The 22,513-nt window shown below is 45.3% G+C and overlaps 1 protein-coding gene and 1 long non-coding RNA gene across 5 annotated transcripts in view; one reads left to right on the forward strand and one right to left on the reverse strand.

Annotated features, from left to right (window-relative positions):
- Positions 1 to 119: 119 nt before the first annotated feature.
- LOC143362448 (uncharacterized) lies at positions 120 to 4,419 on the reverse strand. Of its 2 annotated transcripts, XR_013083634.1 has the most exons (5): positions 3,919 to 4,419; positions 3,333 to 3,804; positions 2,879 to 3,239; positions 2,426 to 2,638; positions 120 to 2,332 (listed from the first exon to the last, which is right to left on the reverse strand). It is a non-coding gene; the product is annotated as an uncharacterized LOC143362448 (long non-coding RNA). The 2 variants fall into 2 exon arrangements; XR_013083633.1 differs by having other exon boundaries at positions 120 to 2,638.
- A 15,746-nt stretch (positions 4,420 to 20,165) lies between these two features.
- The window catches only part of LOC143362444 (glycine receptor subunit alpha-2-like), a 307,384-nt gene continuing 305,036 nt past the window's right edge, over positions 20,166 to 22,513 (forward strand). For 2 of the 3 annotated variants that reach the window (XM_076802622.1, XM_076802621.1), the window contains exon 1: positions 20,166 to 20,813. In XM_076802622.1, the coding sequence (XP_076658737.1) occupies positions 20,468 to 20,813 (346 nt within the window). In that variant the 5' untranslated portion in view covers positions 20,166 to 20,467. The remainder of the gene's footprint in view (positions 20,814 to 22,513) is intronic. The other variant, XM_076802623.1, reaches the window with a different exon arrangement.

Consider the following 22,513-nt stretch of genomic DNA (forward strand, 5'->3'; position numbering starts at 1 on the left):
ACTCTGGCGTGTTTCTTCGGCCGATTTTCGCACGAGTCTTAACTTTTTCCATTCTTCCACGGGCGGCCATCTTTCTTCGTCGTTGCCATCGAGCCTCGACGTTCGCCCTTGTCGTTGCAACGACGCGCGACCAACACCGCGCAAACACACGTACGCATATATACACATATATATATATATATATATACGATTCGTATGAATCGTATGAACACAGACGAGTCAAAGACACTTATCGTTAGGTAACGATACAGGAGGCATGTTGATCACATGAAATAATATTTCATATTCTTTACTAACTTTTCAACCATTTACTTCCAAAGATTAGTCCATAAGACATTGGTTAAAATCACATTCGAAGTCAACTAGCAAAGTTTCAATGTATTAGATTTGAAACAACCCCTGTGAGGGTAATTTTAAAAGACAACTTCTCATTTCAGAAAATAGTATCAGAAGATTAGATTCCACGATTCCAACAAACCCTGGAACCGTCCTGTTTGCAATTAAGACTGTATTCTTCACAGAGATATGAATTTTTCCGAGCTTTATGCAATTCAATCAAACGCATTACATAAATATGAAATTGACTGCTTCCTGTATAACCAAGGATGGAGGAATTATGTTCCCTACGTTTCGCCAGCATTCTACGATCACGAACTGTAGGAAAAGTTAAAAAGAACTCCTAGGTGTGACGTATCGGATGGAGTGGTCTGACACCGATTTCGCTAAAGTCCTTTAATCTTCCTCTTAATAACTCATAAGTCATAATACTTAACGCATTCGCTCGCGACTCTCATTCTACTAACTCTCTCTCTCTCTACCGACTGACACACATCTCTCGCATTCGTCCCTTTTTATATAAGGCACTCTTTCATTCTTCCTCTCTCGCGCACTCTCATTCTCTCTCTATCAGTTTCGCATCCATTCGGAAAACTCGATCGACGTGTTATCTTATGATGTGATAAGACGTGGTTTTACTGTTCTTTTTGTCTAGTCGAGTCCCTTATCTTCTTCTAATATTTGCTGTACACGTCGTACAGTTACTGGCAACTCCAAAACTTTTGTTACTTGATTAGCACTTTTCTTTTCAGTCTTAATTTCTCTAAAAATACTTGAACGATCACGCCTCGTGAGTTTATTATTCCCACCTTCGTGGTTTTTACCATAATCTTTGCCTAATCATAGTCATGTGTATCAATCACATTCGCTGATCTATTGATTTTATTCGCGATTTGTCGGAGAGATAGCCCTTTTCCGTAAATCCCGCTCTCCTTCCCTCCCATCGTGACCCTCTCTTTCGCTCTCTTTACCTGTGCCTCTCGCGTTCTCCACACGACCTTTGTATAAACGCAGAGATTCGCCGAGCTAAACGAAACCGGTTTCGTTAGGCAACGACACCGAACGATTTTCAACGTACTCCCGCGCGAGCGTGTACACCCTCGAGTGACGCTCGCGGCGAGCTTGTCCCGAAGCGGTTCCCTGCGATAACGATTCGATCCAATGATTTTACCAAAAACGCCTTCTGTGGTAGCGCGGGCCAGCGATCGTGCGATCGGCTCCCGGATCGAGGGATATGCGTGCTCGAACGCTCGCCTCCATTCGTTTCGATTCCGGCCGAGTTGACCCGACTCTCGCAGATCGGTCCTCTTCGTAATCGTGGTCGTCAACTTCCACGTGTTTGGTTCCGGCTGCGAACAACCCGACCTTCCTGTCGACCGGTCGCGTTCCCCGCTGCTCGTGACTTCTCGTTCATTCGAAACGAGTTTTGGTGTAATCGTGAAACGGTCTCGTGTTACCGTGTTGTCGACACGCGACGCAGCGGAATGCTCTTTCTAAAAAACGTGACTCACCCTTATCTCGAGCACGGCAAGTTCGCGACTGACGCATCTCCTCTGTCCGCGAGCGATTCTCTTTCTCGCCAGATCATTCGTCGGAGGCTTGCTTTACCGGCAGCAAGTCACAGCGAGTTCGCTCCTCTGCTTGGTTGGTAATACAGCACGAGACCGGATTACGGTTTCTCGCAGTCACGTTCCGTGTCTCTCAACACGTGTACACTCCTCGTTTCTTTCTGTTCTCCGTGTACCCTTCGTACCAATGTCGGCTACTCTCTCAACCGGCTATCAGTTGCCTTAGCCCCGTCGATAAGTATTTGTGTGTATGTTTTCACCCGGCCAACCAGCGACAATCTTCGCCAAATATCGTCCCGCAGGAATTGGTAGACCTGCTGTGTATATAGATCGACGCCGAACCCTTTTATCCGGACACGACTTTTTGCCACCTTCTTTCCGGAGAGATAGCCCTGAATCACGATGTGCTTGTATTTTTATTTTTTCTTCTGTGGTTAGAATTTTTCCACGTGTCATTCTAATATGAGATAAATTGTATCGAATTATTTGTAAAATGGGAATTATATTTTCTTAATACCTACTTTCTTTTAACTACACACGCTCTTTACACCCTGAACGATTAAGATGGTCAAAACTGACCTTAGAGGTTTTTCAATGATTAACGAACCATTCGAAAGCTGACCAAGAAAAACCCCTCTGTGCAAAATTTCAACCCCCTATCTTGCCCGTGAGGGTAGTTACAGGGTAAATTAGATTTCGCGCTTTTCCGCGCATTTTCCGCACTCCGATGCTTCCTAAAATTATGAAAAAAATGTTGCATATTTTGGATCCCAAGACAGATTTTTGAGAATTTTTTCAGACTTTCTTGTTGCAAACTGTGTTCGTAAAAAATGAAGAACCCCCAAAAAATCGGAAAAATTGAATTTCTCAAAAATATGGAATCATGCTATTCTACTGTTCAGTTCCCTGATAAAGTACCATAACAGGCAGTGTTTTCAATTTTTTTAGATTTTTTGTTGTGGGTTATCAATTACCCTTTTTAAGCATTTGTCCTGCTCTTCCAGGGTTGTGCCTGCAATTAGAATATCGTCAAAGTATATTACAGTACCAGGAATGTGACCGAACATCTCTTCGTTTTTCCTTTGAAAGAGTTCTGGTACGCAATTTAATCCAAGTGGAAGTCTTTTGAATCTGTAGCATCCCATTGGTGTTGAGAATGCACATAGTTTGTTACTTTTCTCTGTTAACTTTATTTGCCAAAATCCATCTTTTCGATCAAGTATTGTAAAATAATTTTTATCGCTACTTGTAGCGACTACGTCTTACCCTCTGAACATATCTGCCACAATTTCTCCCTTAGCGGTTAGTGCTTTCAGTGCTGAAAGTTCAGGTCAGCTAAACATGCGAGAAAGTTCAGGTTTGAGTCAAAAGATAGACTTTGTTTGTGATCGTGAAAAGTAGAAAGCGAACGACAGATTTTTTGTTTACCTCGCACTAGGTACAGCAGCTTTATCTTGTTGGAAGATGACGTTTTCATTATAGTTTTCGTCAACAAAGAGTATTAAGTTGTCCTCAATAGATCTATGTATTTATCTGTATCCAATCTTGTTCAAACTTTCTTGGCGATTTCTGCTGTTAAACAGAAATCTTTCGTATGTTTCATTTCTTTGAGGCTCAACGTATTTCTGGAAAGCTGTGATGATTTTATCAGGGTCTTCTTTGTCTTCCTCTGGTATGTCGAGGGTTTCAAAAACTGCCAAGCAATCATAAACAGGTCGAAATCTCGTTTAAATCTCCTCCAGTTCTCAAATTTTCTTCTAGCCGGAGTGGCTCGGGCTTGTTGATTCCATCCATGGCGTTTTCTGTTGTGTTTTCACCCGTTTCTTTCGTGACGGTCTCCACGTATTCTTCGCTTTCACTTTTGAGGTTACATACAGTTGCCGTCACCAGAGTCCGAACCCTAGTAATTGACAGAATTAATCCTAATTTAACCCTAAAAGTAATTGACGGAATTCCCACCCCCTTCCCACTATACAGCAGGTCCCGCGAGTTTTGCCACTGATTTCATACTCACTTTTTCTGCCTATTAATCCGTATTCGTTTTACCGAGTATATTGATCATGGTAGTAGAGTTTGAGGAGCTCGCATTGCTACCAACGTTTTCCGGGCTAAGCGAAACGGGTTTAGACTTTGGTGACGGCAGGTGTAAATCTTCTGGAGGCGAGTGATTTTCCTCGATTTTCATAGCAATATTTCTCATTAACTGTGTCTTCTCTCTCGTGGTTATTTATTCTTTTCCGGTCTTTTCTTACGTACTTTTCGTTTTTCTGTAGCACATGGGCTGACTTCATAACCTGATGTGCCTTTTCTTCTTTAGGTTTTCTTGTGCACTTCTTATTTATTTTAATATATTTTTCTTCACACACTACCGACTGCGGCATATGTTATATGCATAGGATTGATTAGATAACGAATAATTATCACCCCTTTATTAGCACCGCGTATTCGTGATCGTAGAAGGCCTATTGACTGTGTTCATACGATTGTCGGCCCTCTGGCGCCTACTACTATGACTTATACTAACACGATTTACGTATTGAAAATTGGCGACGACTAGAAATTTCTGGGGTGGCAGTTTGTTGTTTTGAGCTGCGTTTAGACATTCTGGAAAGACACCATTATACAAAATTACTACTAGATTGGATACTCATATCACTTTCGAGGTTACATACAATTGCCGTCACCAAAGTCTAAACCCGTTTCGCTCAGCCCGGAAAACGTTGGTAGCAATGCGAGCTCCTCAACCTCCTCAAACTCTACTACCATGATCAATATACGCGGTAATACGAATACGGATTAATAGGCAGAAAAAGTGAGTATGAAATCAGTGGCAAAACTCGCGGGACCTGCTGTACAGTGGGAAGGGGGTGGGAATTCCGTCAATTACTTTTAGGGTTAAATTAGGATTAATTCTGTCAATTACTAGGGTTCGGACTCTGGTGACGGCAACTGTATGTAACCTCAAAAGTGAAAGCGAAGAATACGTGGAGACCGTCACGAAAGAAACTGGTGAAAACACAATAGAAAACGCCATGGATGGAATCAATAAGCCCGAGCCACTCCGGCTAGAAGAAAATTTGAGAACTGGAGGAGATTTAAACGAGATTTCGACCTGTTTATGATTGCTTGGCAGTTTTTGAAACCCTCGACATACCAGAGGAAGACAAAGAAGAACTCGCGAGCGAATGCGTTAAGTATTATGACTTATGAGTTATTAAGAGGAAGATTAAAGGACTTTAGCGAAATCGGTGACAGACCACTCCACCCGATACGTCACACCTAGGAGTTCTTTCAAACTATTCCTACAGTTTGTGATCGTAGAATGCTGGCGAAACGTAGGGAACATAATTCCTCCATTCTTGGTTATACAGGAAGCAGTCAATTTCATATTTATGTAATGCGTTTGATTGAATTGCATAAAGCTCGGAAAAATTCATATCTCTGTGAAGAATACAGTCTTAATTGCAAACAGGACGGTTTCAGGGTTTGTTGGAATCGTGGAATCTTAATCTTCTGATACTATTTTCTGGAATGAGAAGTTGTCTTTTCAAATTACCCTCACAGGGGTTGTTTCAAATCTAATACGTTGAAACTTTGCTAGTTGACTTCGAATGTGATTTTAACCAATGTCTTATGGACTAATCTTTGGAAGTAAATAGTTGCAAAGTTAGTAAAGAATATGGAATATTATTTCATGTGATCAACATGCCTCCTTTATCGTTACCTAACGATAAGTGTCTTTGACTCGTCTCTTGCGTGTTGCGCGCGGAATTCGCGAAACGGGGTTTCCGCGCAAACCCCGAAAATTCGCTGGAACTTGGTAACGCACGAAAATTGTGGTGTCGTCGTCGGATCGTCCGTTTCTACGACCACTGTCGAAACAACTTCCTGTTTGATCAGCGAACCCATCGACGCTCTCGATCGCGAGCGACTCGTGCTCGGCGTAATTTTGCGATTACGACCGCTATGTAATACGCAAAATTTCCCGACCATCCCATCGCCCACGATCACTATTGCTTTCTTTACCGTTGAAAATACTTGAAATCCCGCCTCAACGCGCAACCAAGATTCTGAAATATAAAAGAGAACTACCGATCGATTCGAAATTGCGCCTTCCATCTCTTCTACCTCTCTCTTTGTCAATCTACCTTTCACTTTAAAGAAGCGATTGGAAAACAATAGACAGGATATCATCCTCCTCGTAGGCAATCCGAAATCACAGACAAATACATTTGCTTCTCGAGAATTAATCTCCCCGCGTGCCGAACTCCACATGCGACTCGCGTACACCCCTCTGTCACAGCGCTTTGAAATCTAACATATAAAAAATCGCCCACCGCGCGCACCCATTGCGACGTTCGCTATAGTCGATGTTCCCATCGAGAGGAAAGAGTAATCTCGAGACCGGTGGGGTCAGAGAAACAGAAGAGAAAAGGCCAACCGGCCTTTGCTGGTATCGTCGCAACCGGCGCACAGTGGTCCAGAAGCCCGGTTTTTGTGTCCAAAATTCAAAATGTTGTCATAATTTTTCTGAAAGTTGGTAATTAGGAGTTTTTGGAGTCGCTGATAACGAATCTGACATTAAAAATTAAAAATTTTTTACGGCAGGGTTATTGTGGCGATCTAGAGGGCAGTATTTCGTTACCCGATTAAAAAATTTTGTAAATCGATGTTTTTCATCATTTTCATAGAACAATATCATTGAGATACTTAATGCCATGTTTTAAATTAGTATAACCTATAGAAAAAAAGAAATAACAATAGTAATAGAATTTTTTATGATTTAAAAAAGACTGTAATAATCACCTATATTTCTTCCATATCTAAGTCAAAGTTATTCAGATGTCTAAATATAGGTAATGCGTCATCGGTATCCTCATTATCGTCTTTATCGTCAGATAAACCGGGTTCAGGTCCTGAACGCAACGTCAAAATACCTCGGACGCCTTTATTAAAATTAATACATAGTTAAAAGTAGCAAGAGGTAGCAGCTAAACTTTGCATATTCTTTTTAACAAATGTTTAAACTTTCGTATAAACTAAGTCCAAAGTTTAACACTTTTAAACATTTTTTTAAAACCCTTTGTAAAGCTTAAATTGTTATAACTTTGGAATATTTGTTTATGGATTAAAAAATGTTTATGATGGCATTTAGAACTTAAAGTACATCTACTAACATATAAAAAATCATAATTATAACTTGTTTTCTGATATCCTATAAGTGGTTTTTAAAAAGTTTAATAGAATGTTCAATTTTATGATTTTGTGTTTAGAACGCCGTATCTGATTATACAATTACCTAAATTCAATAATATTTTGGATTTAGGAGCTTTGAAGAGTTATCAGTTTGTAGCAAACAAAATTTTTTTAATCTATCAACCTTGAAAAATTGAATTTTGGCCACAAAAACCGGGCTTCTGGACCACTGTGCGGCGGATAGCCGGCTTTACGCTACGAGAAACATTGTAAACCGCCAGAAAAAACGTTTCGCGCGCATCCGTGCGGCTAGCGCGCCTCGCGAAGTTGCTAATTGTACTCTAATATCACTGTTTGAAGATCTTGTCTCGCAGACCGCGATCGTAACGCGAACGACGGGACTGCCTGCGCGTACAAAATGCTCCGGTGAATGTAGAAAATCGTGAAAAGTACGGCTCGCTCTTTCGACGGCTCGTCCTTTTCGATGCAGTTCCTCGAAGATTTCATCGACGTTGGAACCACCCTGATCACCAGTCTCGAGTTAGCTTTTGAGCGGATTCGGACTTATGATTCGTTTCCATCCCCACTCCCCCCAAACGTCTCCATCCGTTAAACTCTGTCTGTAGGTCTAGATACATGCCTCTGCTATTCTGAACGTTGAGAACCGCGCCCGGAAATGGACGATTTTCCAAACTGGATAAAAACCACGTTTTTCCGAGATTCGTCTCACACATTCTTCCGTATCATCGCGGTAGATAAAGATCTGGAAGCCTATTAATCGGCTTTTCAATAATTGTGCTATACAATACTTTTATACAATAATTCCAAACGAAATTATTATATGTTAACATTAGCATTTCTGCTCTCTTTCTGGCTTTCGTTTTCTCCGTATCTCTCTTTATATCTCTTCTATTCGGCCGGTTTGCTCGGTTCGCGACGCCATTTCCGAAGTATCTTGCTTCGGTAAAGAATCATTACTTTTTCTTTCTTTCTCTTTCGTCGGAACGAACATCAAGGTCAACGTGTAAGTACATACATGATGGATAATGCGTATTGTCCCGTCCTTGATGTTCGGACGAGGAAGGTGCCATCCGGTCGGTCGGCGAGTGTACGGTCGGCATCTGAACGGGAACATTCGAGAGAAAGCCACGTTTTCTCATCGGAATGAACGTCAAGGTCGACTTCTTGAAGATCCCCGTAGGCAGCATCGCCTAATACCGAATCCGAGACCGAATGGTGCGACACGAGCTGGTTGATCTTGTTTTGGTTCATGCCGTTCTTCTTCAGCCATCCGTAAGACGAAAATAGAACGCTCGTAAAACACCGTAGCTTCGGTAAATAATCATTTCTTTTTCTTTCTTTCTCTTTCTTTCTCTTTCTCTTTTTCTCGGCTTTCTTCTCGGTTTTATATGGTGTTTCTCTCTTTGTCGCACGAGCTGGAGGATTTCCGGTTTCAACTTTTGCATCTCTCTTTCCAAGGTTCTGTTGTACGCGATTTGCTCCTTTCAACTACCATACAACTGTACCTTGCTATCTTCGAAGCATTTCAGTTTTTGTTTCGTTATCGGCTTTCTTCTGGAACTTCTCCTGAAGCTTCATCTGATCCTCGAACACCTTGATGGCCTTCGTAGAAGCTTCCAGAGCCTGCCGCGTCAATTGTACCTCGTACGAGGTACTATTGTACTGTTCGGAGTACTTTCTATATTCGCATAACGCACGTGAAACGTCTTTGTCCAGTTCGATGAACTTCTGGACGACGTTGGTCATGTCCGTGGTGCTCGCGTTCTTGTGATCTGTTGAAACCGGGAAATTGGGTGGAGCAGTTTAATGTCCAAGGTGGAATTATACTGCGATAAGGAGCAGTTTCGGTAGTGCTCCACCAGCTCGATCACGGAGTGGAAATTGAAAGGCTCCGAGAAGCCGAACTTGCCATTGCGTAGGCATATCTTAATCAGTTTGTTTGTTCCACCTCTACGCAATGTCAAGGTGTATTCCTCCGCCCTTCGAAGATGCCTCACGCACCAAGAAGGTGCCATCAGGTGAGTCGGTCATCTTCTCGTTCACCTCGTTCCTCATGATATCTCACCATTATCATCCTGCGTCTTGGTGCGTTCGTGGTCTCTCGAGGGAAACGCCAAGTACTGTTAGATGCCGAAAAGATAGCCGACAACATAAAACTATATTAAAATTAAATTGCTCTCTCGACCTCCCATGATTGAAGTGTGGTTCGGGAACATCGTCTTCATCGTCACCATCGTCTCGTGGTGCGCGCGTAATTCGAAGGACAAGTTACTCGAGAAGTTAGAAGAGTAACTTTTTGCCCACAACATCTACCGACCGATAACCTAGTAGTTTTCTAGCGTTTATACACCTTCAGTATAACACTTAATCTGACACTTAATCGGTTGGCACGACAACCGAAACAGACCCGGTGTCAGTGAATTGTTTACGGCCGAATAATCGGAACGTCTGTAGGATGTTCAACCGCTACCGCTACTTGTCGACAAAGCGTCAAGTTTCCAAGGTTCGCGTCGAACCTCCAGGTTTCGACACGTGCGATTATGGCAAAACTGAGTGACTCGCGGATGCAACACTAAAAAGAATTCACAGCAAAATGTTACAGCTTAAAATTATGAAGAATGGAAATTAACTTCTGTTCAGATTGGCAAAGATTTTGGAAAATTTCGTAGTCTAAATTTGTGCGCATAATCGCCCGCGAGCGTGTCAAGAACTGGAGTGACCGAATCGTGTACGAGACCGATTGTCATCGCGAAAAGTAGAAAGACGTCTTCCTACTTTTCTTAACGGTCTCGTGGGTCTCGCCGCGTGTTGATTAATGTGCAGAACTTCAAATAAATCTAATTGTACACAGCCCTATGTAAAACCATTTGTATTTGTATATAATTAATGTATTTTACTTACAACACTCTGTCGTCTCTGGTTTCTATTTCAGCCTGTCCAAATGTCCCTCCCTTGAACCGATTTAGACGATCCATCCAACCGGAAACGGGATCCAGCATCCATTGGACTCATTCTCCGTAAAATACGAAAATTAAACATCTTACCTTTTCCTTTCATTCGTCACAATTTACTCCATGCTCTCCTTATTTTCTGTTGCAGCTAAAAAAATGTATGGATGCTTTAGATTTTTGGAAGGGACCGAACGTGGACCGCAAATTCGAGGTAAAAACACGCGAAAAAGTTTCTTTTTACGTTTGGAATATTTGTCTTCGTTCAAATTTGATCATTCAAATATTTATTTCCACAGAAATCATGTTTCTGACGTTTTTTGCGTTACGTTTCCTTTACTATTCGATTAGAACGGTAATTTTGCGATGAATCCGGCGTTTAAATTCGGCGCATCTAGACTTAATGATTCCATGAATCAGTGTAGCCGGGCTGACACTTGGGGGTGCATTAGAAATCAAGTTTAAACGAGATGTAATATATTCAGCGGTCTACCGCCGGGTATCGGGCGACGAAACCGTCGAGAGCCGGATGCATAGGGAACTCGACGATAGTCGACGTCGGTCTGCGGTTACCGCGAGTGACAGGCAGTACCTGCATAATGGCTCGACTGCAGCCGTGCAATGCGGCGCGCGAGCTCGCAATGCGATGCACACTGCCAATCGGGACGTTGTTTCCACACGTAGGCACACACGATACCTTCGGAGCGATTTCCAACCCCCTCTCCTTGCAACAATGCTGCCTCGAGGAACGGTAGACGTGTACACTGCTGCTCAAAAGTATCCGTATACTCTATACTAAAGTATACACTAAAAGTATCTGTATTATTTTTAAGTTATCGAAGTCGTTAGAGAAGGAAGAAAATTTTTACACGGTTCATATTTCGTACAATCGATCAAGCACCCTTTAACAGGGAACAGCTTTTTCTGGATGTGTAAGGATGACGAAGATGTTGGAATACGATTTCATAAATACGTTTATTTCACACAGAAAGAAGACAGGGACTAGAGGTTACCCTCGTGCGCGTTACGACAACCTTGATTCCTTCTCCGCTCTACACTTTTAAAGGTTTTTGCAGTTTAGGCGATTACATTCCGAAAACCAATCACGGGTGTCTTAATACTAATGTATGCCCTCCAGGAGGCGACAGGGTGAGGGAAACCAACCAGTTTATTAGAGTATATACCCTCGCCCCGAATCCTCGTCGCCTACCTAGGGCCCTTAATGGTACGCATTTGGTCCGCAGATGTCTTACGGTACGTCAACGGCTATTGAGACCTTTAGCTAAAATATGAAGTCTCTAATAAATCATCATAAAACATAAAGTTCCGCTAAATCTCAAAAATAGCCTGAAGTCACGTCCGCACCGTAATCATAAACTGCGCCCTTGGCCGGTCTATGGTTGTGGCCCGCATGGGCCGCGGTCGCTCGAATTCCTTACAGATGGACCAAGATAAACTCTAGATCGATTACTTTAATCGGAGACAAGTAAAAAAAAATTGGAGAAAATCGCAATTGGTCAGGATCGCAAAGAAGATAGTAAAAACCGCTTTGCGCATGTTTTCTGAACGAATCTGTGATGATTCTTGACATACTGCCAATTTATGGAATAAATTCCAAAGTTACAACTGTCCACATACTTTTGAGCGGCAGTGTAGAATGCAACGCGACGGCGGCACGCGATTCTCACGGTTTTCTTTTCCCGATCCGCAATTCTGAGACCGATAACTCCGCAATTTCGACCGGCTTTGCAACCCTGCTCGAGCTGCTCCGTGCTGCTCGCGTGCGTTCGATCTGCACCTCGTTGCAATTTCGTGTCTGGAACAGTCGATTTACCTGCGTGACTCTGCATTAATTACGCCACCCCTTCATGTATGCATTCGGACCCTTATGATTTCCCGAAAAAACACGGAACTGACAATCGTTTTAACGTTTCCGGACGAAATTACGGTTGGGAACGTGGCAACTTCACTACTGTGTTCCTCGCGATGAAGCAGTTCTGCCGATTTCAGGATCTATCGCTCGCTTTGCTGATGTAAAAGTTGTTTTGTTTCGTTTTGTCTCATTGTAAGTGGTCGACAGAGTCTGTTGCTCATTGTTAGATAATCTTTCTTATGTTTCAGAGGTTCGTTGAAACAGTAGAGTCTTCAGTCAGGCTCGAAAAGTTAGGTAAACAAACCGAGGGATAGGCTATGAACGACTGATTCGGTTTGTTTCAAAAATTTTCTAATAACCAGCACTAACTCTGGCCACTTGAGTCGCGTACAGGCGTCAAGAGATAGGGCACTCAATAGCCGTGCGCGCTAAGCGTCACGGCTAGGTTTAGACTATCCTGGGTTCGAGTCCCGGATACCCTTCCCGAGATTTTTCTCGGCTTTTCCAACGGATAAAATTCCGTGGAACTCTTGATGCACTTCTGTGTTCATTAAACAGTCAGGCGGAAAGTTTTACGGCTTTCTGTCGTACAATTCCCCAGTACTGGTACAATTATGTTTACTTGAGCTTCTGCACCTATTAATTAAGATTCATATCCGAAAACTCTGCACCTTTATATAGATATATAATATATATAGGTGCATACCCATGGATGGTTCTAAGACCGCGAGATGCCTCTTTTTGTTTCTTTTTCTCGTCATTTTATCTCGTACTTATGATATGATTAATAGTATATTTTACATGCAAAAACAAAAGTTTTTTGTCACAGTGAGACATCCTACATTCATTTAATGACGTAAATATTATGTGTTATCGACATCCTTCCGGTTTAATCCCCCGGGTAATATGCGGTCAAATTCCCGCTGCCGTTCTGCGATAATAACTCATTTTAGTAATCTGACGGCCACCGTCTTTGAGAACATCCTTGCGGTTGTTTCGCCTCTCGCAACGTTTTCCGCCCTACCCACCCCGTCTCCTCCCGGCCCCCATGAGAACACGTTCGATCGAACATGAATTGATGATCCGTGATTATCATCGCCTTGCAGCGCAAACCGTACGCCGCTTAAAAAATTGTTGTTTTGTATCATTGTAAGTCGTCGATAGAGTCTGTTGCTTAGATAATCTTTCTTATGTTTCAGAGGTTCGTTGAAACAGTAGAGCCTTCAGTCGGGCTCGAAAAGTTAGGTAAACAAACCGAGGGATAGGATATGAACGACTGATTCGGTGTCTTTCATTCGGGCAGTTAGTAGCTGTGCGCGCTAAGTGTTACGATTACTATTGGGATTGTCCCGGGTTCGATTCCCGACGACACCCCATCCGAGATTTTCCCACGGATGAAATTCCGGGGCACTGTGTTTTCTACGGACGATCGGTCCGATACACGGCTGTGTAAAATTAGATTTATTTGAAGATTCTGCACACAAGCATAGCGCATACTGCCTTTTTTTCTTTCTTTTTCTCATCATTTTGTCTCGTACATATGACATTAATAGTATATTTTACATACAATAACAAAAGTTTTTTACCACAGTGAGACATCATACATTCATTTATTGACGTAAATATTATGTGTTATCGTCATCCTTCTGGTTTAATCCTCTGGTTAAAGTGCGGTCAAATTCCCGCAGCTGTTCTGCGATAATAACTCATTTTAGTAATCTGGCGGCCACCGTCTTTGAGAACATCCTTGCGATTGTTTCGCCTCTCGCAACGTTTTCCGCCCCACCCACCCCGTCTCTTCCCGGCCCCCATGAAAACACGTTCGATCGAACATGAATTGATGATCCGTGATTATCATCGCCTTGCAGCGCAAACCGTACGCCGCTTAAAAAATTGTTGTTTTGTATCATTGTAAGTCGTCGATAGAGTCTGTTGCTTAGATAATCTTTCTTATGTTTCAGAGGTTCGTTGAAACAGTAGAGCCTTCAGTCGGGCTCGAAAAGTTAGGTAAACAAACCGAGGGATAGGATATGAACGACTGATTCGGTGTGTTTCATTCGGGCAGTCAGTAGCCGTGCGCGCTAAGCGTTATGATTACCATTGGGATTGTCCCGGGTTCGATTCCCGAAGAGAGACACCCCCACCCCACCCGAGATATTTCTCGGTTCATTTCCCACCGATGAAATGCTGGGGCACTGTTGATGCACTTCTGTGCCCTTCTGTGCACTTCTATAATTTCTATGGACGATCGGGTCCGATACACGGCTGTGTACAATTAGATATATTTCAGCTTCTGTACAGAGAACCCATATTGTGCATTTCCGAAAAACAGCTACATACTGCCTTTTTTTTCTTTCCTTTTCTCATCATTTTGTCTCGTACATATGACATTAATAGTATATTTTACATGCAAAAACAAAAGTTTTTTTATCACAGTGAGACGTCAGACATTCATTTAATGACGTAAATATTATGTGTTATCGTCATCCTTTTGGTTTAATCCTCCGGGTAAAGTGCGGTCAAATTCCCGCAGCCGTTTTGCGATACTAACTCATTCTAATAATCTGGTGGCGTGGTTGCACCGTCTTTGAGAACATCCTTGCGGTTGTTTCGCCTCTCGCAACGTTTTCCGCCCCACCCGCCCCGTCCCCATGAAAACACGTTGGGTCGAACATGAATTGATGATCCGTTGAATTTTGTTTCGTTTTGTATCATTGTAAGTCGTCGACAGAGTCTGTTGCTTAGATAATCTTTCGTTCAGAATGAAATTTCCGTTTGTTACAAGTTTTTCGAAAGAAGGCCGTCGGAGAGAATTGTGTAGGCAAGCGAGAAAGAAAGGTTCTCGCGATAGAGACCCGATTGTTTGTGTAGACTCGATCCGTTCTCTCCGGATCCTAATTAGCGCCGGTAGTTTGAGGATCTCGCTTGTATATCCTGGAGAATGGGGCGTGCAGAAACTTCCTCGGTTGATTGTTCGCGTAAGTGCTGACTGGTGGTGCTCCTCGACAACCGACGTAGCCCGTTTGAACGTCGTACAACTTCCACCAGCGCGATGGCGGCGGCGAATGTACACCCGGCCCGTCTGACCAGCGGAGGGTTTGTTTTACCGACTCCCGGCGCGCCGGTTATGTCGGACCAGCAATTTTGCTTTACTACTCGAACCGACCGACTCGTTAGCATTCTAGTAATTGTTTGCTGAAGCGTGCAGCCTCCTTTCATCGCCTTGCCTCTTTCTATCGTCCTTTTATATCGCACGTACACGAACGTCGAAAGGAACCAGTTCGTTTAAGGCTTCCGCCTCTTGCGTCCGAACGATTATGTTTGCTGTTTGCATCCACGTATGCGACGCGACTCGTCGCTTTGTTCGCCCTTCTTATTGCTAGCACGTCCCTCTTTCTTTTCGTCTATTCAGGAAATGTTCGAATTTTAACAGATGAAAGATATCAATTGATTGCTTCAACTATGCAGTTTTGTTATAAGTGCGTAAGACTGCCGCGAGGTGTCCGGAAAGACCGCAAAATTACTTTCGCCAAGGTAACGCTCGATAACGTCGGTTCAGCAGCAAAAATGTAATTGTTAGATGGTATGCAGTTAACGGTTTCGACCCCGCGAGTATTATCCATCGGGTAGCGCGTTTTTCGCCGGCGTCGGATCGGAATAATGAATTTTCGGTAATGCTCGGACGGAAATTAATAATAGTGTTTGCCTTGGCGTTACGCGGCGCGTCTCGATCGTTCGTCGCCCGTGAATTCAGGTAATCACTCTTCCTAATTGATAATGTTTGATTACACGGTCGATAACAGGGCAGGCAACGCCATCGTCCGGAGCGTTCTTGCAACGCGATGCACACCGGGGCGCATCGAAAGTTGCGTCGTCCTGCTCGCGGATGCAACTTCGTCCCCTAATTATTTATTCAGGCTAGTCCACGGGGGTTCTTACAGGACCGTAAGTCCGAGCACCTAAACGCGCTCGTGTTTGTTAAAATTGCAGCCGGCCGGAGTGACGATGATGGATTAATGAAATATTGATGCACGGTCTCTCGGAGCAGCGAAACGGCGAACCATGCACAACACGGGCTTTCATTGATTTTTAGTCAAGATTGCTCGCCGAGGAAAAACCGAAGCCCAACCAACCGTTTCGTTTTGTTCTGTTAACCGGTTCGCCTCTGCTCTCTTTATTTTTAGCCGTGGGAATATTTCGAGGACAGGTGAATGTTGTTCGGTGGATCAGGGGTCGTTTCAACTGGAATCTCAGACGACCGTGTATTTTAACGTGTACGACGCTCGCCGAGCTCCATCGAGTCTAAATCATCATTTATCTTTAACAAAAGAGTGGGTCACTCTGCTCGCCTTTATTCTTCGACGCGGACGGGAAGCGCAAGAGGTGGGAATTCGCGGGAGAGAAACATGACACCCGGCGATTACGTTTGACAGCAGACACTTCTCGTATCAGTGGGGTCAAAAAGACCGGCAGAAGGAAATTGCATTCTTTGTAACAGCGAGCGGCCGATCTAGATTCGGAATACAAATTTTCGGTGCTGGATCGTCGGTGTTGCGGGAAAAAATTATACGTTGCTTAGCGCAGAAGCATCCCCTCGAAGAAAAGCAACTCGGGCGAGAGCAGAAGATTGACCCTTCGAAATGAGCCCCGATAGATTGTCGTAAGATTCTTTTTCACAAAGTTGTAATAGATTGAATTTCCAGAAACACATGATCGAAACTTTCGGCACCGTTCCACCAGAGTCTGCAGCGGAGATTTCAAATCGATATAACTTTGTCGATTTTCGAAACTCGAAAACGCCGTTTATGGGATATGTTCTCGAAACCCTATTCCTTAGGAAGAATCGCTTTTTGCAAACTTCGGGACCGGAATATGGTTTTAGAAGCTTGTTTTTCCGTTGATCGCAGCACGAACAATATTCAATCAGATACAATCGTCAGTTTTTGAAATTTGGTGGTACAGTTTCGGGGGATAAGAACCCTTATTCTTTCAAGTTCGTGCCCCAGAACGCTTGAAGAACACCACGCCACGATCGCTCGGCAATCCCGATAATCGATCGCGTCCCATCACCGGTCATTCGAGTTCAATTATTTCAACATAGTTCCGTCGACCCGAATTTCCGCGGCGGCATCACGGAATCCGTCGTTAGAGAGGTCTCGGGGTTCACGCGCGCGCTCCGCGAATCCCATCGCGGTGAAATCTCCGGAGCGGTTTGCGAAGCTCGCCACTCAAGATCGAAACCGAGACAGAAACGAGAGAAACGGAAACAGAAGGCGGAGGACAAGATATCTCTCTCTCTCTCTCTCTCTTCCCTGTCTTTGTCTTTGTCTCCGGTTTCGCGAACCGGTTCGACTGTCTGCCCGCGTTCCTCCGGAGAGTGTTCGAGGGATCAAGGGGATCGCTCGCGAGCCGTAACGCGACAAAACGGTTAAGGGTTAAGACAGTTGCGCCGGGTTGTGTCGTGTCGGCCGGTGTACCCGTCGGACGGGGCCCGGCGGGTATTTCCGCGTAACCGACCTCGACAAACCGAGCGAAACGAGGTCAGGAACGGCGCGCGTACGAGGAACAAGGGTCGTTGGTGGGCTGCCCGCTCGGTCAACCCCCTTTTCCTCACGGGGGCCGAGGGGGTGGTTGTCTGGGGGCTGGCGGGGTAGGGTGGCTGCTCGGAATCCGTCGGATACGATCGTGCCTACTCGGTTCCACGAACCCGTGCGACGCGACGCGACGCCGAGCGTCGTGTTACACCGACGACTTGTAATACACACACACACACAGATGCACCGAGGAACGTCGCCACGCGCGCACGCACGCACGGCCAAATACGTGCCCGACCGGAAGACACGTACACAGCCAGCCCGCAATAACTACGGACACCAATATTGGCCCGAGCCGAACTTACGGATAAGATGCACGCAATGCATACGAGCGCAATTGTAACCACGAGCGCGCCTAGGCTACACCGTCCGTGAGAGTATCGGACGCATTAATGCCGATCCAGATATCGCAAAAATGGATTATTGAGCCTGGGAACGGGTTTCATGGGAAATTTCAGGTGGACCATTCGGTTGGAGCGTGGTTTTCGAATTTCTGGCGGATTTGGTGAAAGAGTTTCGGGCAAGTTTGAGAAGACGAGTAGCGTGTCCAGTTTGTTGCTCGATGCTTTGTACGAATACGTTATTGATGAGAAGAGATTTCGAGTCGGTCAGAGTAGACGGTTCAACATCTGAAACAAACCCAGACAGAGATTATTGTAAAATATTTTTTCCCAAACTTTTGAGTTTGTAATCATTTCTATCCAACACCGACATTCTTACGAAACGCATGCAAAGCACGTAGAACTCGTTGAAACACGGTATCAGTGTCCGAAAGTTACTACAACTGGTCGATGTATTTCGAAAAACCGCGCGGCCCCGACTAATGCAGAAAATTCGCGGAAAATGTAGCGGTTTCCCGGGTGTAAAACTGGTGGCCGGCGCGGCGGTATCCGACAAGCTCGGTCGGTGTTCGTGTGCACGCCGATCGGTGTCATGAATATGAATATTCTTTCGCGGAAGGGGCCAATAAAATCGAACCTCGTCGCCCGGCGGGTCACGCGTCCGGCCTGTCGTTCCCAGGTTGTAAAACGCGATCGCGGATCGTCGGAACGATCGCTTTCCCAGAAAGCTTATCTTCTAATGAGCCGTCTTAGCTTGGATGCTTGGTCGCAGCCTGGCACGGGGAGACCGTGTAACATCCTGCGTTACGTTGCATTAGGCAAATCAGGGACACCGGGGGGAACACCGTGAACGAGCGAAGACACGAACGCCAGCTGGTCGGCCAGCGTAACACGAGGAAACCGACAGTTAGGCGCGATCCTCGGCTACCTTCTCCGTTCCCACGATACCGACGTTCTTATAATCGTTGTTGTTATGTTAATATCGTTGTTGGGATTATTCGCGAATTCTTAAGCTCTATTCAACGGATATAATACGGCTCCGATGAGACGAGGGTCACAGCCTCGTATGATCTAAATAGGCGGTCTCTATCGACGTAACCTTTTTGCCGCCATCGAGTCGACCCCAGTCGGCCCTCGGATGTTATGCGAAAACTGCCTAAGGTCGATTCGATTCCTTTGTGAGAACGTAAACATTGAATCGGCTCTGGCAGTTTTTGTATATTTCACGTATTAATTACTGGCAGCAGGAAGGTTAACGTGAACACCCGACGTACCCCTTCCCCCCGCGAATAATCCCACCAAAAGAAACTGACCCAAACAAACTCGAAATCTCATGCTCACGTTATAAATAGGATCGAGTAAAATAAACAAACCTGGTACGTAGAAAGAAGCACGTGTTCACTGGATATCGTAGATCGACTGGAAGATCTAGCGGCGGTGCTGCACGTCGAAACACAGAGATCCGATGAGGTTCGCCCTGATGCCGGCCCTCGACGAGGAGAATGGTCGTTGCAGGTGTACGTTTCCCTGCGAGCAGTTGCACCTGAACTCGGAGTTAGTCTACGAGGCCAGCAGGCGTGGTAGTGGGAGGCAGGGTTGAGAGGGTGGTGGTTGCGCACACGGTTGAAGCGTCGCGTGCAAGGACACGAAGCAGGTACAGTTCCGCGGGCGCACAGGTACAGAGAGCGGTACAGGTGCAGGCGCAGGAACACACAAACCTATATATGCTTCGTCCCTCCCACCCTTTTCACCCTCTATCCAACCCTCTCTGTCTCTCTCACTCGTTCGAGGCTTCGGAACGCGGGGAACGCGCACACTTTCGCGCAGAAACTATCGTGTGTAAGTTGACGGGGGTAGGGGGTCGCTCGCAGGTAGAAAACGGGGGTTGTTCGTGGAGGTGGCGTGGGGGGGTGTTGGAGCGCGCGGCCGTCGTTCTAACGCGGTGTGGCGTAGTCGTCATTGGGCGTCGGGACACCGTGGGCGACGCGGTCTCGGCCCGACAGTACGCTCCCAAGGTGAGCACGCGCGCGTCCAGTGTGTTTTCGGCCCGTGTTTCGCAACGTCGCGACGCCGCACCACGCGAGTATCCGCGACTCGCTCTTGCCGCATCGTTTCACCGAACAAACAAACAAACACACGACAACTGAATTCATTCACCGTTACACACTCTGTTACACGCTGTTACACTGACGCAACGATGACGGCTCTCGGACCGCGGGAATTGTAACAAAAGTGCCGGGCCGCGACGCGACGCGACGCGACGCGACGCGAAATCGCACCGTCAACCAATCTGTGCGCGCCGCGAGTGTTCCGATCCGAGGTATACAAAAAGAGAGGAGGTTCGTCAGCTTCGACCGAGTTTGTTGGAAGGTTCGCCTCGACTGAATTGGTCCTGGTTCAGTTTCGTTTTTATACTGGGGAGAAGAGCAGCTGTGTGACCCGGCGGTCGGGTCCCGGTCGGACCCGAAGTGGTGCGTCCGGTTTCGGCAGATTCTAATCGGTGGTGAGAACCGCCACGAGTGTGCATCGGGTTCGTCGGTTAGGAGCGAAGGTGGAGGAGGCATCTTACGATGAGACGGACGACGAGAGGATGCCGCGCGGGTTCGTCCTGCGGATTCGTCGTCGCCGTCGCCGTCGTCCGGCACCACCGGAGTCCTGGATCGACGGGGCCCGTGGTCTGAAGAACAACGGGCCGCCGCCGCCTTCTTCGGTGTGTCATGATCTGATGGGACGAGTCATGTCACGTGTCGTCGGGACGCTGATAGCGCGGTCCGCGCTGCTAACCAGCGTCGCCGCGGCGATCGTCGTGCTATCCTGCTGCTCCAGGTACACGAGAGCCAGCGAGTTCCCCGAGAGAGAGTGCTGCGACCTGGTTTTCCCCATACAGGAGCCTGCCGGGAGGTCCACGTCCGCACCAACACCAACCGGCAGAAGCGGTGAGTCCGTCTATGGTGTTAGTTTTAACCGGTATCGATGCGGTGTTTAGGTCTGGGCTGGTTTAACCCTTTCCTTTCCGGCCCTATGTCGCGCCAGAATCGATATTGCACCAATTCATTTCACTGATTTCTCAGCTGTTTTCGCGCATTGAACAGGATTCTCCAAATTCTGGAATAAAAGAGGAAAGATTTTTGGTTTTGGGAGAAAGTTTGCGAAGAGCTGTGAAATTCTGATAAATTATCACCGATAATGTTGCGGTGTTTTGAGGATGAGGATTATTACATTATTACGGTTCATTATCGTAGTACCTTGGTGGGGAATTTGTAGGTGAAGGAGGTTAATTAACGGTATTAATAGTTAATGGAAGTTGTCGATCATTGAACTTGTCGGTGAAGGAGGTTGGTTAACTATATTAGCGTTGCCTAGACCAACTCTTGCAACCATTTTCGTAGCATGTATATTGTTCGTTAGAATTTTTATATTCTTGGCAAAGGTGTGTTATTTTAGTCTCGATAAAGAGAAGGGAGCTTGCGTTATTTATTCATACCTCCCTTCACCTCGTTTTAAAGGTCGTGTACCGGGGTATCGCGTATTCTGGATACGTTTCTGGTAGCGTTCAACTTTCGTATGAATAGACGGTAAATACCTCAGTATGTAGAATCTGAAATTAAAGACACTCTTTAGTAGAATACATAAAGACTCGAAATGACTAGGTGTTTGTGGCAACGCTGAATAAATAGCCCAGAAATTAGTGTTGTACCTAGTTATATTTCTTGTCGATGTTAATCTTAAGCTGTCAAGGTTGACTTTATCGTCCGACAATCTTCTCTTTTACAGTGTAAAGCTTGCACTATGTCAAACTGCCGGATGTTCTTCGCAATCGTGCTTTTAAGCCTCGAAATTTGTTTTCCAATTAATCTAGTTAAAGTCGCGTTCACTGAAATTTTATTAGCGTTACTAACAGATACTAATTACACCCGTGACAATAAACGTACAGTCGGTCCGAGTGTTTGTAGGATTTGCGCAAATTCTTGGGCGATCACTCGGTACGAGAGAAAAATCAATTTCCAAGGAAATTCATTCTACGAAAAATGACGTTGCAATGCTGTGATTTTATTCGTTCTGTTTGTCGAGTTTGCGAACGCCGCTGCACAGGAATAATATAAAACGCGCAGTCAGAAGAAAGAGAGTTCAACTGCGGAGTATAGACGAAGCGGTATCGCAGCGAACTGTTCGTCGCAGGGTATTCGCACGGTGCGTGGGATCCTTAAAAAGCTCTTTGAAAAGCGTTTCTTCTTCGAGGAGCACATTCACTGTTTCTCTTTCACCGGCGGCCCTGGCCAGGCAAACGGGTCACCTCTATAGAACGACATTTTTGTTGACGTTCCCTCGGAAGGCTCAGCCGATTCGTAAACATGGCTGTCGCGTGCATCGACGAGGGTGAAAGTTTTATTGAGCTTTCAGTAAAAAAGAGCGCACTGCTGCTCACAATTCACAACATTATAAAATACATACCGTACGGTACGGACTTCGCATCAGAATTTAGTCTTCGTTTTTATTCCGGTACACAGCTACAAAAACTTTTCTCCGTGACCCGACTTATCATAAATTCGAAAGCTTCCTTTTATTCAAAATTCAACAAAAACTGTCACCGCCAAGGAGAAGCTTCAATCTTCGAATCTATAGGGAATTCTATCTC

This window comes from Halictus rubicundus, chromosome 17 (assembly GCF_050948215.1).
Source record: "Halictus rubicundus isolate RS-2024b chromosome 17, iyHalRubi1_principal, whole genome shotgun sequence".
Taxonomy (NCBI): Eukaryota; Metazoa; Arthropoda; class Insecta; order Hymenoptera; family Halictidae; genus Halictus; species Halictus rubicundus.